The sequence below is a fragment of the Triturus cristatus genome, chromosome 11 (assembly GCF_964204655.1).
Source record: "Triturus cristatus chromosome 11, aTriCri1.1, whole genome shotgun sequence".
Taxonomy (NCBI): domain Eukaryota; kingdom Metazoa; phylum Chordata; class Amphibia; order Caudata; family Salamandridae; genus Triturus; species Triturus cristatus.
The window spans coordinates 582,496,127-582,511,490 of record NC_140594.1 but is presented as its reverse complement, the minus strand read 5'-3'; the positions used below and the strand labels follow the sequence as shown (position 1 = coordinate 582,511,490).

Genomic DNA, 15,364 nt, shown 5'->3' with positions numbered 1-15,364 from the left:
AGGTTTTAACCATACAAAAACCCTTCTTACAAATACATCGTAACAAGGTGGTTCTGAGAACAAATCCAAAATTCTTGCCTAAAGTCATCTCTGCATTTCATCTTAACCAATCAGTGGAGTTACCGGTGTTTTTCCAAAACCCAGACTCGGTAGCAGAGAGAGCTCTTCACACGCTAGACGTCAAAAGAGCTCTACTTTATTATATTGACAGGACTAAATCCTTTCGCAAAACTAAACAATTATTTGTAGCTTTCTTCCCACCACATAAGGGTAATCCCATCTCCAAAGCTGGGATTGCAAGGTGGATTGTTAAATGTATCCAAATATGTTACCAAAAGGCTAAACGCACACTAACAATTCCCCCTAGAGCGCACTCAACACGCAAACTAGTGGCTTCCATGGCATTCTTAGGGAAATTCCCATAGAAGACATTTGTAAGGCAGCAACATGGTCTACAACACACACCTTCACTAAACACTATTGTGTTGACGTGCAGGCCAAGCAACAAGCTTCTGTGGGCCAAGCTGTTTTTAAAACACTCTTTCAAACTACTGCAACCGATACAGGTGACCACCGCTAGGTGAGATACTGATGTACAGTCTATGCAAAGTGTGTGATCTGCAGCTCATTTGCCTCGAACGGAAAATGCTACTTACCAGTATGTATCTGTTCTTGGCATGTAGAGCTGCAGATCCACACAAGCCCACCCACCTCCCCGGGACCTGTATCTGTTCCAGTACTATCTTACTTAGATATACACACATGGACATCTCTTTCTTTTCCACTAACTCTATCATTTCCCAGCATGGCAAAAAACAATCTGAGGATGGAGTCGATGCCCATGGCACTATTGTCCAAGGGAGGAGTCACATATCTCGTGACTACAAAGACTTCTTCCAAGACAACAACAAGGTGCAAGCATCCGAGCCCAACACCAGATGGCGATCTAATGCAAAGTGAGTGGATCTGCAGCTCTACATGCCAAGAACAGATGCATACTGGTAAGTAGCATTTTCCTTAGCCATGATGAAGTTCACTTGGAGGGAAGAAACGCATTGGCTAGGCTGGATATGTGTATATGAAGAATAAAAGTCTTTTGAAGATTCAACCTTATGGCTCTCGTATATCTATGAATTGAATGAACAACTTTCCATCTTGACTGACAGAATGATGATTAATTTAATGATCATATAATTTGAAGCACTCAAGTGCTTAATTGATATTTTGTAGCGCTCCCTGCATTGTTCAGAATTACTTCATAGAATGATTCATGATATGTAGAAAAATGAAAGGTATTGAATGTCCTTGGATTTCGGAAAAAGGAGTTGAAAAATGGCAAACATTCTCCTACATTGGATTTTTATGGATTCTCATGTGTGATTCAATTCCCATTCCCTCTGTAACATTCTTGCTGGAATTTTTTTTATTGGTAATATGCATGTGAGGATCAATGTAAGACATCATATTACAAGCATCAATGAGGTATATTGTTGCCCAGCTGTAAACAGTAGCTTGGTGCCAATCCCAGCTCATAGAGCTCATCAAAGCTACCCAGTTACCCTGTGAAAACTGAGTTGATAATCAAAAAAGCAAAAACACTTTTTTGAGGATTGCGACTTATATTTGTTAAACTCAATTTTGGAATTTTGGAATGCTCATTCACAAATTGTGAAGATTTATGTAGTGGTAAGGTAGGAATTATACATTAAAATTTAAACATGATTATAATAAATGTGTTCTCATTTATTGGAAAATTTAACCATTCGATCCAGATCCATCTGACATTATGGACAGGTACACCTGACAATATCAAGACCCAAATCACACAAATATCGTGAAAACTGTGCATCGGCAGTGATATTGGTGCTGTGTCATTCGTCAGACTAATTGTCAGCTGAATGTGTCCCTAGTTCCATCTACTGCACCTAATGTAGAGCCTTGTCCTTTATGTGCACACATCTTCCCTGCAGGAGAGATGGTGAGATGGGTTGTCCAGGTTCAGGTTTTGCCCGTCTTTCTTATGGAGCTCTCCTGCCTGTGCCATCCGTTCTCTTTTTCCCTGCACTTATCATCCATCCTTTGGTGTCCATCCTTTCTTCCTGTCCTCCACTAGTCATCTAACTTGGAGGTGTTGGGGATGCCTGCTCTAACCAATCAGTATTTCTTGTCCACAAATGTTGGTTTATCTCACTTCATGTGTGTGAAGTGCGGATATTTCTCTTCTGGGTCCTAGACTTTTGGTAGCACTGCAAGGAGCCGCCATTTCAATTCCTTCATACTTTTATATTTTGCAGCCTTACGAGTTGAACTTACAAGTGACGTCTGTCCTGTCTAAGCTGGCACTCTTTCCCCATCCTCACATGCACGAGTACCTGCTGGACCCTTACGCGAACCTGGCTCCTGGCTGCAGGTCTCTCTTCTCCGTGTTGGTCCGGGTAAGTGGCCTGATGTCCCACACTCATATCTGTTTCCGTACCGACTGGCAAGCTTAAAAATCTTATTACATTAAAAATGTTAAAGGTTGGCTAATGTCTAGAAAAATTGAGAGGTTTACTATGTTCTCAATGCATCTGAAAGACTTGTGACTGACTCTACCCCACAATGTTATAATTATTTTTAGGTTGTGAACTCTTTTACTTGGGATAAATCTCGAAACAAAATGCCTCAAAGTACAGTTCATAAGCTTTCGGAATCACATATCCTAACTCGGATGGCAGTGATAGATTGCTCAGGAGGTTACAAATCTGCTTTGCCTGTCATTTTCTTACACACAGAGAAATGTAACCTCTTTGCATGTTGGATTGCCAGATTAAAATCAGATTTGAGAAACTGAACTTTGAATGGCACATGACCTTGTAGTTGAGTGAGCAGTGAGCAGGCCACTGTAAGTGCAAACATTGCTCATTTCATGGTGGGCAAATGCGAAAAACCGTTCTTACTGAAAATGCACTATTAAAAAAGTATAATAAAAGGGATGGATTTGTATTCATCCACAATTGCAATGTTGACGACAGCAGATTATGTACATCATTGTGCAAACACTTTTAAAGCAAATGCATACGATCACCCATCATTCATAAAATTTACCAATGAAAATAGTTTGTGTTCCTGAAATATTTGTATTAAGTTCTAATCTCGCCATATATCGTAGGATCCAAGTCACATAAAAATCAGCTGAATTTAAACTCGAGCGGTTAACAATATTCCTAATATGTGTAAAATTTGTATATGGCATACTTACTCTGGCTGCCTCGAAAAATCTCTAGGATTTTATTGTCAAGAAGGAAACAGTCCCATTTAATTTCACAACAATTTAACAATGACGACCGGGATCATCTCATAATTCCACCACCCCAAAAAAATCATAAAGCGTTTTGGAGCACCCTCAGTAATTATAACATCTGTTCTTAACTTCTGTATCAACATTAATGCCACTGATAGGGTCAAGCATTTGTTTGCGCCATATATGGTGCATCTGAGCATAATTTAATGCCTGATGATTTTTTTTTTATTTGCCTACCCTGCATCCAAAATTAGTATTCTCCAGAAGTGGAAGATGCCATTGTCAAAAGCACAGCTCCAAATCCCAAGGGCCGCACGAGGTACCTTTTAGATCTGGTTAAATGTAACCCAGAACTCTGAACACCACTTTTGACTAGTCAGTAATCTGTAGGCCAATAACCTTTCGAGGTCCTGGTCTTTCTCAACGATTGTGCCTAATTTTGAGAAGGAAAATAGAACGACCCATAAGTGCTACTGTCCCATTTCTCTGATCGACACCTCGGTAAAGATTTTGGTTAGGATCATCTTTAACAGAATCCATGATTGGTCTGGTGAGAACAAAATTCTGCACCCTAGCCAATATGATTTTAAAGGGCTCACAGTGGAGCAGTGCCTTAATCTTTACCTCATTTTTGAGAATGATACTGTTAGGCACAGCCGACTGAACCTAGCATTTATGGACCTATTAACAGTATTCAATAGAGGGAACCGTAGTAAGCTACGGAGGGTGCTGTTGGATATGGGGCTGGATGTTGCCCTAGTAAATTCTTTGCGTTCATTACATGATCATCTGAGGGTTAGAGGTGGTTTTGCCAAGATAAGGAACTCTCAGTGTCTTGAACATAGAGCGCGGCAGGGCTGTGTGATGGCACCATTGCTGTTTATTTTACGTATCAATAATCTGACTCCATTTCTCTTGAATGCCATCATGTGCCGAAAATGGGCTGTGCAACCTTGCCCGCATTAATTACGCTGATGATGTGGTTTTAATGGCTCGCATTCCCATTTCACTTCAGCGGCTGGTGGATTCCTTTGTCTAATTTATGACCATCCTGAATTCGACCACAGATTTTAGTGAATCTTGCATTATGGCGTGTGGTCTTAAACGCACAATGTGTCCTCTGTAGTTTGCAATGGAAAGCAACTAGTGTGTATACTTTCCCTCACCTGGTTATTATGTTCGACTGTTCAGGTGCATAGGGTGCTCATGTTTGTGCCTGTTCCTATAGAGGGCATCTGGGACCCTCCTGAATCTCCCATGGCCAGTAGATCGTACGGCTTTGTCCCCCCTTATTACTATTTACAATTCTCAGTGTGTTCCTATTGCTTGTTAAGGCAGTGTGTTGCTATCGCATGTTACAGTGCTGGGATCCTGGGCTATACCACCTGTCATCCCTTACAGGTTGAGGAGAACCCTATATGTTGGCCACTTCTGTGCCAGACCCCCGCTAGTGAACTTGGTCTGCCCTTCTTGAGGATCGGATTAAATTGGCCCCTATTCTATTGTAGATATCAGTTTGGGCCAACCCTGCAGCTGGCCTGAAATATCATGGTTGTCTTCAAGAGGATAGAGGCAGCACAATACCCTGGTTGGCCTACGTCTGCGCTTTCCTGAAAGATCAAAGCTTCTCAAGCTGTTCGATTTCCCTGCTTTGTTATCCTCCTCAGATAAAAAGGTTGTAAAATTGCATTTTGGTGGGAAACGACTCCTTTAGAGGGAGGGGTTTGAATGCCGCAAGGTCACAGTTTCCAATTATTGTGCCCTGAAGGAGACTGTGTGTATGGTGCCGTATCTGACCAAGAAACTGGGGAGATGGGAAAGGCCACTTCACTTCCATTTTAGGGCAGGTATGGTTCAGCATCTACTCTAGGTCCCCCTAGGATATTCTAATGATACTTTGAGGGGCTTCTACCCTTGTGATGGTGCCTTGGAGCAAACCCTTCTTTGCTTTTTTTGGGTAAATGTGTCCAGCCGCATTTTTTTTACATTCTTATTGGAATAATTGTTTTGATCAATGTAGGGTGGCCTTGAGATATTCGCAATTATTAAGCAATAAGAAGGTTTGCTACTAAGTTGAATTATTTCTGAAGTAGGACATTTATTTAAAGAAAAGTATGTCATAATGTATTAACAAACTTTCCTGAATTAATTTTAATGAATTGTTGTATGTACCGTACATAATCTGCGTTTTTTGAGCTAAGCAATGAGAAGGTTTGCCTTCGAGTGGAATTATTTCTGAAGCTAGTCGTTTATACAAGGAAAAGTATGTTACAGCGTATTAACACATTTTACTGAATTCATTTTATTGAATTATTGCAAGTACCCTATCTAACTTGTTTTTTACTTTTGGTCTTATGAGGAGGAAGGTTGCTATCACCTCGGACCTTCTCTAAAGCTAGTTATTTATTTAAGGGAAATGAAGGAATTGTTGCACATAGTTCTTTAACTGTGTTTTAATTTGCTTTTATGTATACCACTAGTATTCAAATAAAGATTAAATGATGTATTTTAATTCAAAATAATATATTTGTTACATCGGCTCTCTCATAGTGAAGAGAGAAAATGTTTTTATTCACCATGACATAAAAGGTCAAATTTCAAACTTTGCCAGACATGCAATCAAAGAAATATCAACCAGGAAGGTCCACAATATGAATGCATTTACTAGGAGATTCACGTTTTCCCTAATTGAGGCAATATACCTTTTGGTTAAAACATCTTGTAAGGTATAAAAAGATCAATGACTGGTCTTACCCAAGGAATGGATTTCTTCTCAAGCCGTCCACTTCTTCAGTCAACATGCCCTGATAGTCACAATATGTGAAAACCTTTGTCTCTAAAATGCCAATACCTTAAACAGTTCACTGGTGGTATTTTCTTTTACGTGTTTTTTTCAAAGTTTATAGTATGCCAGTTTCTTGGCCTCAGAGTGCTTAGGTTCTTATGGGCAGATCTGTGGGTTTAGGCAATGGAGTGTCTTGGCGGGGCGGGGGTTTAGATTAGTAATTGATCTCTATTCAGTCAGTGGTCTTGTTCCTTTCCATTTGACCAAATGTGTGCTTACTAAAGTCTTCTTAGACAGTTGTGACTGCTCAGTCTCTTGTCTGGGATGTATTGAGTCTGAATGTTCAAATTGCACTCCTTTCATTGCACTATAGAGCATTGTCTCTTTTCCCCTATTTGCGCTATTACTCACCTCTATGTTACTCTGCTTTGGGAACACTCCCTTGGTCCTCTGTACCTATGTGTCACACTCCCTGTATATCTTACTTCCCTTGTACCACCGAAGTTATCTCCCAAGTTTTCTTTCCACCGGACTATCTGTCCAAGTACTCCCTGTGACGGATGGATGGATAGATTTTAGCCTCTAAATTGATGGACAGAATGGTTAATTGGGTACAGTGAAGAAAAATCTAATTTTGCTGCCTGTGGAAATGAGGAACTGCTCTGGTGGCTGCACTGAGCAAGAATTTAATTAGATAGTTCTGCAGCACAAGCCTGTAGGAAACTGGCTCTTTATATAGTGGACCAAATGGAGGTACACTATGTAACGTGTCCAGGCAAACCCCAATTGGTTCATAGAGGCACCGGTAATTTCCCAAAGGCTCTCTTTTGTGGTAGTGTGGGCGAGCAGTTAGGCGTATCAGAGGGTAGTGCTAAGCAGTTCTTGTACTCACAGAGGAAATAAATAAGACACACAATCAAGAACAAATCCGAGACCAATTTAGAAAAATAAGTCGTATTTTTATATACATTTTGATACCAGAATTCGATAGCAAATAAGTACTTTTTTAAATATTGAATTTTGCAGGTAAGTAAAACAGTTACTTAAATGCATCTTTACACACAATACTTTCCTATGGGAGAAAAGGCATAGATACCATACAGGTATTTACGGTCGGCTTCTGGGTGTTCTCTTTTGGTTCTTAAGGTCTTTAGGGGGCCAAGATCCAAAGTACTACCAGCAGTTAGTTACTAGTTACCTGTCCTGGGGCGTACGGGTGCATAGGTGCTGGTTGCGTTGGTAGCTGTGCACGCTACGCCAGTTAAGAGAAGGGAGGCCACCTAGAAACAGGCCGCAGAAGAGACCTGCGGACAAGTCCGAAAGACCCCAACTGGGGCTCTGGTCTCAGGGGTCCGGAGGTCAAGGGAGCCAAGTCAGTTGGTTGGGACCCAGACTGGAGGGCTCGGGTGCTGAGCAAAGAGGTCAGCCAGGCTCTGTGCATCCTGGAGTCTTTCGGTCATCGGTTTTGCCATTTAAGGGTGCAGAATCAGGACAGCTGGGTCACTCTAGAAGTGGGTCTCGGCGGTGCTGACTTTCCTCGATGGCCGCTTGGTCTCTGTGTTGTTGGAGTCCGGATTGGATTCTCAGTCTTTGTTTGCTGCAAGGGGTCCAGTATCCCGGGCATTGGTCCTGTGCGGCTCAGGTTGGTCCTGGTGTCCTCTCACTTGGTGGAGTACAGATCTGACTTTCAGGAACGTCCTTCCTGAGGGGCTGCAGCGTCAGGGTGGCCGGTGAGCTGTAACTTGGTGAACCAGACTTTTCTTCTCAGTCCCTGTGGACTACAGGGGAGTACTTCCTCCAATCCAAGGGAGATTGCTGGTAACTTGCGAAGGGCTGGCAGTCTCCTGGGGTTCTTGGAAGCTGGTCAGCTGCAGTAGAAGTCGCTGGTCATGATTGTCGAGAAATGGTGCAGGCAAGCAGGGTTTGACACAAAAAAGTCCACAGTCAGTCTTGGGTTCCTGATTTTCTCATGGGTGTTTGTTGTTCTCTCTTCTTGGTCCATTGAATCTGAGTTCCTGGTGTCAGGGGTGCCACCTAAATACTCAATTTAGGGTTGTTACATGGAGTGACAGGTAGCAGCCAATGGGCTACTTGCCTTTAGGGTGTCTGCACCCTCTGTTTGACCACTTTCTGTGGGATGTGGGTATAACCCTGACCCAAAGATCCTAATTCCGCCAAAAACTAAGTTGTGGAATTCTAAAAGTCGTGTCCACTTCAGGTAGCCCACCTTAGGGCTGGTACTAGCATGACAGGTCACAGGCCTTCTGACTAGCTTATTTTCCAGCCTGTCCTGGGCCCGTGGTAGGGGGTGGCATTTCCCCTTTCTGGGGAAGCTTTTGTAGCCTCCTGCCTTGATATGCTGATCACTTAGCCATCCTGCTGGGAGGAGGTGACAACACCTCAGGCCGGAGCAGGCATTGTTTCTGCCTTCAGATAGCACAGGCTGGAACCTGCGAGGGGTCAGAAATTTATCTGTGGTGTCACACAGGTCTCAGCCAGCACACTAGTAGCAATGGCAGTTTGTATGCTGGTGCTGAGGGGTCCCTTAGGGTGTCACAATACATGCTGTAGCTCTTAGGGATCCTCTTTAGCCTCCTTTCCCTAGGTACCAGGGGTGCCATTTACTAGGGACTTACAAGGGGTGCTAAGGGTACTGCCAGTTAAAGAAACAATTGTACAGTTTTAGGGAAAGAGATCTGGCACTGCGAACATGGATAGCAGGAACCAAGTGCACTTTTGTCAAAATTTCATCAGATACCAGGCAAAAAGTGGGGGTGACCATTTCAAAAAGGGGCACTTTCCTACATGGCCTATTCTAGATTCACATGCTATGGTTTATTCATCCATCTAGCTGTTGAGCTTGGGAAAAGCATCCAAGTAAGTGATTTGCTGATGGAGTTTTCTAACCTCAGATTCCTCACATTTTAAATATTCATCAGTTATCAGACTAGATCTGGAAACTTTTTTTCTGCATTAACTTTGCAAACTGGAAGGTGGTGCGTACGGCATTGATACTGGTCTGCTCAAGAAACAACATACTTACTTATATCTACTACCCCTCCTGAGATATAGGCCATCAACAAGGACTCTCCGGCCATCTCTGTCCTTTACTTTTCTTTCAGTCTGACTTCAGGTGTAACCCATCTCCTTGCAGTCAGCCAGGAGGCCTCCTCAGCGCCATGTGTTTGTTAGCCTTCCTCTTTTCCTTTTCCCTTGACGGTTCCGGGTCACGCTTGCCTGGTGGTGTTTAATACTGGCTTGCGGAGAATGTGACCTATCTAGCCCAAGCATCTTTTCATGATTTCTTCATAAGCATGGAGTTGGAAAGAGCAGCTACCATAGGCTGATGTTGCTGATGGCATTTGGCCAGTGGATTTGGACGATTTGTTTTAGAAAGGTGTTGAAGCTGTTAAAAAGCCTAATCTTGGTTTGCATCGTTAGGCCCTTGGAGCTCCAGTTCTTCCTTAGCTGAATCAAGGCAGCCCTTGCTTTGCCAGTTCTTCCCTTTACATCACCATCCTGTCATGCAGAGCCTATAGAGGTGCCTATTCTGTATGTTGACATCAGCTCTTATTTTCCGTGCCACCAAACGCATATTTGGAGCTACCTCTCATCTCTTTGAGGCACTTTACCGCAAAGATTTTCTGTGTGCATGTGAAATGTCAACTCCTAAAACAATGGGTTTTGAGCCCTATAAGGACTGTCGCAAACAAATGTCTGTGGAAGATCCTTATCAGGTTTGCTTGTAGTGTCTGGGCTCGAGCTGCGACTCTAAGGCCTGCGTTGAACCTGAAGGCCATACAAGACCGTGAGGCGAAACTCTGTTGCCAAGCACTGGAAGACTCTGCAATGATATCAGTCCAAGTTGAAGGGCCAATCCCAGTCCTAGTACCATCCACAAGTCACAAGACTCATTCCGAGATCAGTCGTCATTGCACTGCAAGTCTTCAGGTAGGTCTAAGAAAAAGCGTTAAATAATCTAAGCAAGACTTGGCCCCTTCCTGCCACACACATTCTCCTGAGAAGGTGCGAGGGTATCGCCATGCCTCTTGATCTCGCTCCCAAAGTCGTTAACATCACAGCCCATTCTACAAGATGTGCTGGCACAACCCGAGCTTCCGTGGCCGTCTGCGACACTGAAGCAGGCAAGGCTATAATTAGGCTATCTGGTTTTAGGTTTAAACCTATAATAACTGATAAAACCCCACTGAAAGGAAAATAGCCATCCCCGGTGTAAACATATAAACACTGAAAAAACACCTTTACAACCACAAACTAAATGCCATTCAAAGAATGGAAAAGATGAGTGAAAGAGTCATTTTTTTTTCCTGAAGGGGGCCAATACAATGTAACTTTGTTATACAAGGTAGCATCAAGAAAGACTGGGCTAACATTACTCTGCTTGAGTTTTGTTCTTTAGGGATGTCACTAAAACATTGTGTCTTCTTCCTTCTGCTTTTTCAGTTTTGTGGTCTTTGGTCGAAAGATGCAGTGTTTAGATGCATGTTTTAGGTCTTACTTATTTTATAAACTGTAGAGAATCAGGAAATATCAAAATCATATTTGATATTTTGGCTACATTTGATTTCACTGATAGGTAAAATGGCTGGTTTCATAAGAATCTTTCCCAATATGTATCATCACATTTACCCACAGACAGAGAATAGGTGAAATCCTTTGATACATCATCCCCCTTTTCTAGTGAGTCAGTATTGCTTGTAAGTGAATTGCCATACTCCCCAGGCTTTAAACATTCAATGCAAGATGTAGCGACAGGTAGATCTGAAAAGAATGTTGTCACCAAGCATCTGAGATAGTGGTGAAAACATGATACCAGATGTTTAGTAAACATGGAACGCAGTGTCACATGGAATGCTGCTGAAAAAGGTTCCTCCCAAGTTCAATAAAGGTTGGAGTGATAGTGTTTGTATTTGCAGTAATTCAGCTACGTATATGAAAATTGTATGACGGCCTGTCAAAATCGATACCTGAGCTGCAGTGCTTCCCTGGAAGAGATCCTTGTCACTTGCTAGATGGTATGCTGAAAGCATGTTTACAATCTTCAGAGATAATGAAGAATGCTATTGACTTTGTAGTCCATTTTGATGCAGTAAAAATGTATTTGGACCTCATATACCCTGTGCACAGGCTATCTATACACATGCACTATCAGTGCGGATGGCAAGCAATAATGAAAATTAAATTAAAATTCCATAAACACTGGAAAACACTGTTTCTGTTGTTTTTAACGGCGCGAAAATGTGTAACCACTGATAACCACTGTTTTTTTAAGGTATTGAAAAAACTGAAAAAACCCCACCAGAATTTACTAAAAATAGAAACTGAAAACAGGAAAGCCTAGCTATAATCTTCGGATCCTTACCAACTTCCTCTGGTGCACTTATAAGCTCCAAGCAGCTGAAAAGCCCTGCTCCTAGGATATCGCATCAAGTTTGCCCTCAGCACCACTTAGACTCGCCGAATTCACCACTGGGCCCCCAGCACTGACTCCTCCTCTGGTGCAATGCTCCATGCAGGATCCTGGAGCCTCGAAGTTTGACCTCCAGCTTCCCATCTACAAGGTCAAAACCAATGTTTTGATGGAAGTGCTCCAGCCAGGGCAAACATCTTCTGAGCCGTCTTCCCCTTCAATGAGGCAGTTGAAGATACTCTCTTAGGGTCCTGGGCCAAACCATGTTCTGGCCTCCTCAGTCATGCGCTAAATTGCCAGACGCAACCGCCCTGCCTTGGACGACCCTGCATTTTTGTCTTATCCCCCCTCCCTGAAAGCTTGGTGGTGCATAAGTCTACCTGTTGAACAAACCCAAATGCCTTTCCGGCTACTCCCCCCAGGTTGGGAGTCTAAATGAGTGGAGTCCTTTGGGAAGAGAGTATTTTCTTCTTACCACTTGACCATCTGGTCCATGAATGCCATTTGCCTGCTGGGCCGCTATTCCCACACTTTTTGTGATTCAGTGGCTCAAATCCTCCCTGGTGTCCTAGAGAGTCTCTGACCTGTCCTAACCCAAGCCATAGAGGAAGATAATGATGCAGCCAAGTTTACCAATCGTTGTGGATTACACACCACCAATTCCATCAGGCGAGTCATTGGTACCAGCATCATGATTCCCCGCCACACCGGTCTGTGGTCAACTTGATTTTCAGGCCATTTTCATTCATCCATCATGGACATGTCCTTTGTCTGGCATGTTTGGGGACAAGACAAAGGTTTCCCGCACTGGAAGGAAATTCAGCCTCAGGAGGGTACCCAGCAGTTTTGAGGTTGAGGCCACAGTGCCTACCGCCTCAGCGGTCAAGTCCAATGAACCACTAAGTCAACTGCGCCCCGCACTCTCCCCCCTCACCTCACTGCACCTTCTTCCTTTAGCGTACCCGTTGTGGAGCATAGCAACCCGGTTGGAGGCAGGATCCAACTATTCTCGCCGGGTTGGCAGACAATAGCTTCGGTGGGCCTGCAGATAGTCCAAAAGAGGTACACATTGCTCTTCATTGCCTCTCTGCCACACTGCCCATCATCCTCAGAACGACTGACAGAGAACCATCTGTCCGTTTTACAGCAAGAAGTGAAAGCTCCTTTGGCCAAAAGAGTTACTGAGATGATGCCTGTGCCAGAAGTAGGGTTTGGTTGTTATTCCTGCTACTTTCTGTTGCCAAAGAAGGATGGAAGCCTTTGTCCTATTTTAGGCCTTCTTCTAGAAGGAAAACTTCAAGATGCTCACACTGGTCTTGACACTGGAGACTGGATGGTGGCGTTCGACTTGCAGGATGCCCATTTCCATATACCCGTCTTGCAGGCCCTTCTGCGCTTCCTGTGGTCGTGGTGGGACAGGGGCATTTTCGGTTGGCTGTTGTCCCCCCCCCGCCCCCTCCCCCTTTGGTCTCACCATCCCACCTCAGGTGTTCACAAAGGTGCTGGTATGTTCGCAACACACTTTCTGAGGTCACGGATCCCAGTCTCTCCATACCCCGATGACTGGTTCTTGACAAACTCGCCCTAAGCAGGTGTCAGCCATGCCAGACCACGGCGAACCTCCTGTCATATTTGGGGTTCACTGTCAGCGTCCCAAAGTCACACCTTTGCAGATACTCTCCTTCATCCGAGCCATTCTGGACATGGTTCAGTCTTGTGCCTTCAGGACATTTTTTCTGAGTTTTGGATCTTTTAGCCTCTGTTGTGGGTCTCAGTGAGGCCAATTCTGAGGCTGCTAAGACTGATGGCCTCCTACATCCTACTGGTCAAGCACACCAGGTGGTATGTGCGGGTCTGCAGTGGGATCTGAAGTTTCAGTGGGTCAAACATCAAAGGGACAACCCTGACCATGTCCAGAATTTGTAGGAGCCTGCAAAAGATCTGTAATGGTGGTTATTGGACCACGATTGGGTCAACGGCAGACCCCTCTCCCTGCCCCATTGAGAGTTGACAGTGGTGACCGATTGGTCACTTCTGGGTTTGGGGGCCCCCTGGGAGGGGTGGAGATCACAGGTCACTGGTCTCTGGCTTAGCTCTGGCTCCAGATCAACCTCCTGGTGCTCCGTGCCATCACGGTGTTGTGAGCCTTCTTCAGTCTATCTAAGGAAGGCTAGTACAGGTGCTTGCGGACAACACCACCGCCCTGTGGCATTGTAACAAACTGGGTGGAGTGGGGTCCTGGGCCTTGGAAATTACTGGACCATCAAGGGATTTTCCTGGTGGTGAACTACCCGGCAGGATCTTTGAATAATACTACGGACAAACTCAGCCGGCGACGTCTAGCAGATCACAAGTGGCAGTTACACCTGGAGGTGGTGCATTTCTTCCATAAAGGGGAATACAATTGGCTCAATCTATTTGCCACAGCCAAGAATGCACAATGTCAACAGTTCTCCGCATTCGAGGTTCCAAGGTGTCCGTCACCAGGAGACATGTTCTGCGTAGAGTGGTTCTTGGGATTACTGTGTGTCTTCCCGCCAATAGCTCTTCTGTCATGAGCTTTGAAGATCAGAACTAACTGGCTGCAGGTTATGCTAGTGGCTCCAGATTGGGCATGGAGAGTATGGTATTCTGGGCTTGAGTATATGTCCTACCGCTCTGGGAGGACCTGCTGTTGCAGTAACATGACAGGGTTTTGCACCCTGGCCTTGGCACTCTCCACCTTCATGCATGGATATTGAGTGGTAACAGCTGCAAACCTTTGACTTTCCTCCGGAGGGGGTTGATGTTATGCTGGCATAGAGGCTTCCCTCGACAAAAAATGTATATGCCTGTCGTTGGGACAAATTTGTGATTTGCACATTTTAGATTAACCCATTTAGGGTGAAGTATTCCAACATTCTGTTTGTTTTTGCCTCTCACATGGCATGGCTTTGGCACAGTTAAAGGGTACCTTTTGACTCTTTGGACGTATTACAGTTGCCGGACCATCCCTCATTGTTTATATCACCAGTTGTGATGTGTCTTTTGAAAGGCTTGCAACACGTGTTTCCTCCCTCTCCGTTCCTCATACCACAGTGGGATCTTAACTTGGTGCTCATATATTTGACCTGCTTCACAGCTGTCTTTTGCAGCTCCTCACCATCAAGACAGTGCTCCTAGTCTCCATCACTCCAGCGCAGTGAGTTTCAAGCTCTTTTTGTTGAACGATGTACACCACCTTCTTCCCACAAGCTGGTTCTGAGTACGGGAGCATCCTTCATGCCTAAAGTTGTGACTCCGTTCCATGTGTACAAAACTATCACCCTGCCGTTATTCTTTACTCTGCCTCACCCTTCTAAGGAGGAAGAGTGCTGAGCTTTTACTTGAATCATACCAAAAAACACAGGCTGGACAATCCGCTTTTTGTGGGGTTTGCTGGCGCGAGAAAAGACACAGCTGTGCAGAAACGGACCATCTCCCTCTGAGTCATGCTTTGCATGAAGATCTGCTATACATTGGCCAAGAAGCATTCTCCAGAAGGACTGCAAGGTCATTCCACCAGGGCCAAGGCCACTACCACTGCATTGGCATGTGTTGTTCCTGCCCTGGGTATCTGCCAGGTAGCTAAATAGGCATCACTCTATGTTCACGAAGCACTAGTGACTGGACAGCCAGATTTGCCAAGAGGGGCATTTCGCCCGCTCAGCCCTACAGGACTTTTTGGTATGAGCCACATTCACTGACCTACCTCCTAATTGCTACTGCTTTGATACCTAATTAAAAGGTGAGGAATCTGCAGTTAGAAGTTTGTATCAGAAGAGCACGTTACTTACCTTTGGTCATGCTCTTTCTGGTAGAGACTTTAACCTCATATTCCTCCCCT

The 15,364-nt window shown here is 44.3% G+C and overlaps 1 protein-coding gene across 1 annotated transcript in view; it reads left to right on the top strand.

The window, feature by feature from the left end:
* FHIP2B (FHF complex subunit HOOK interacting protein 2B) overlaps positions 1–15,364 on the top strand; it is a 133,646-nt gene that overhangs the window by 94,143 nt on the left and 24,139 nt on the right. Inside the window, exon 15 of the mRNA XM_085633830.1 lies at positions 2,295–2,435. Within this exon, the coding sequence (XP_085489956.1) occupies positions 2,295–2,435 (141 nt within the window). The remainder of the gene's footprint in view (positions 1–2,294; positions 2,436–15,364) is intronic.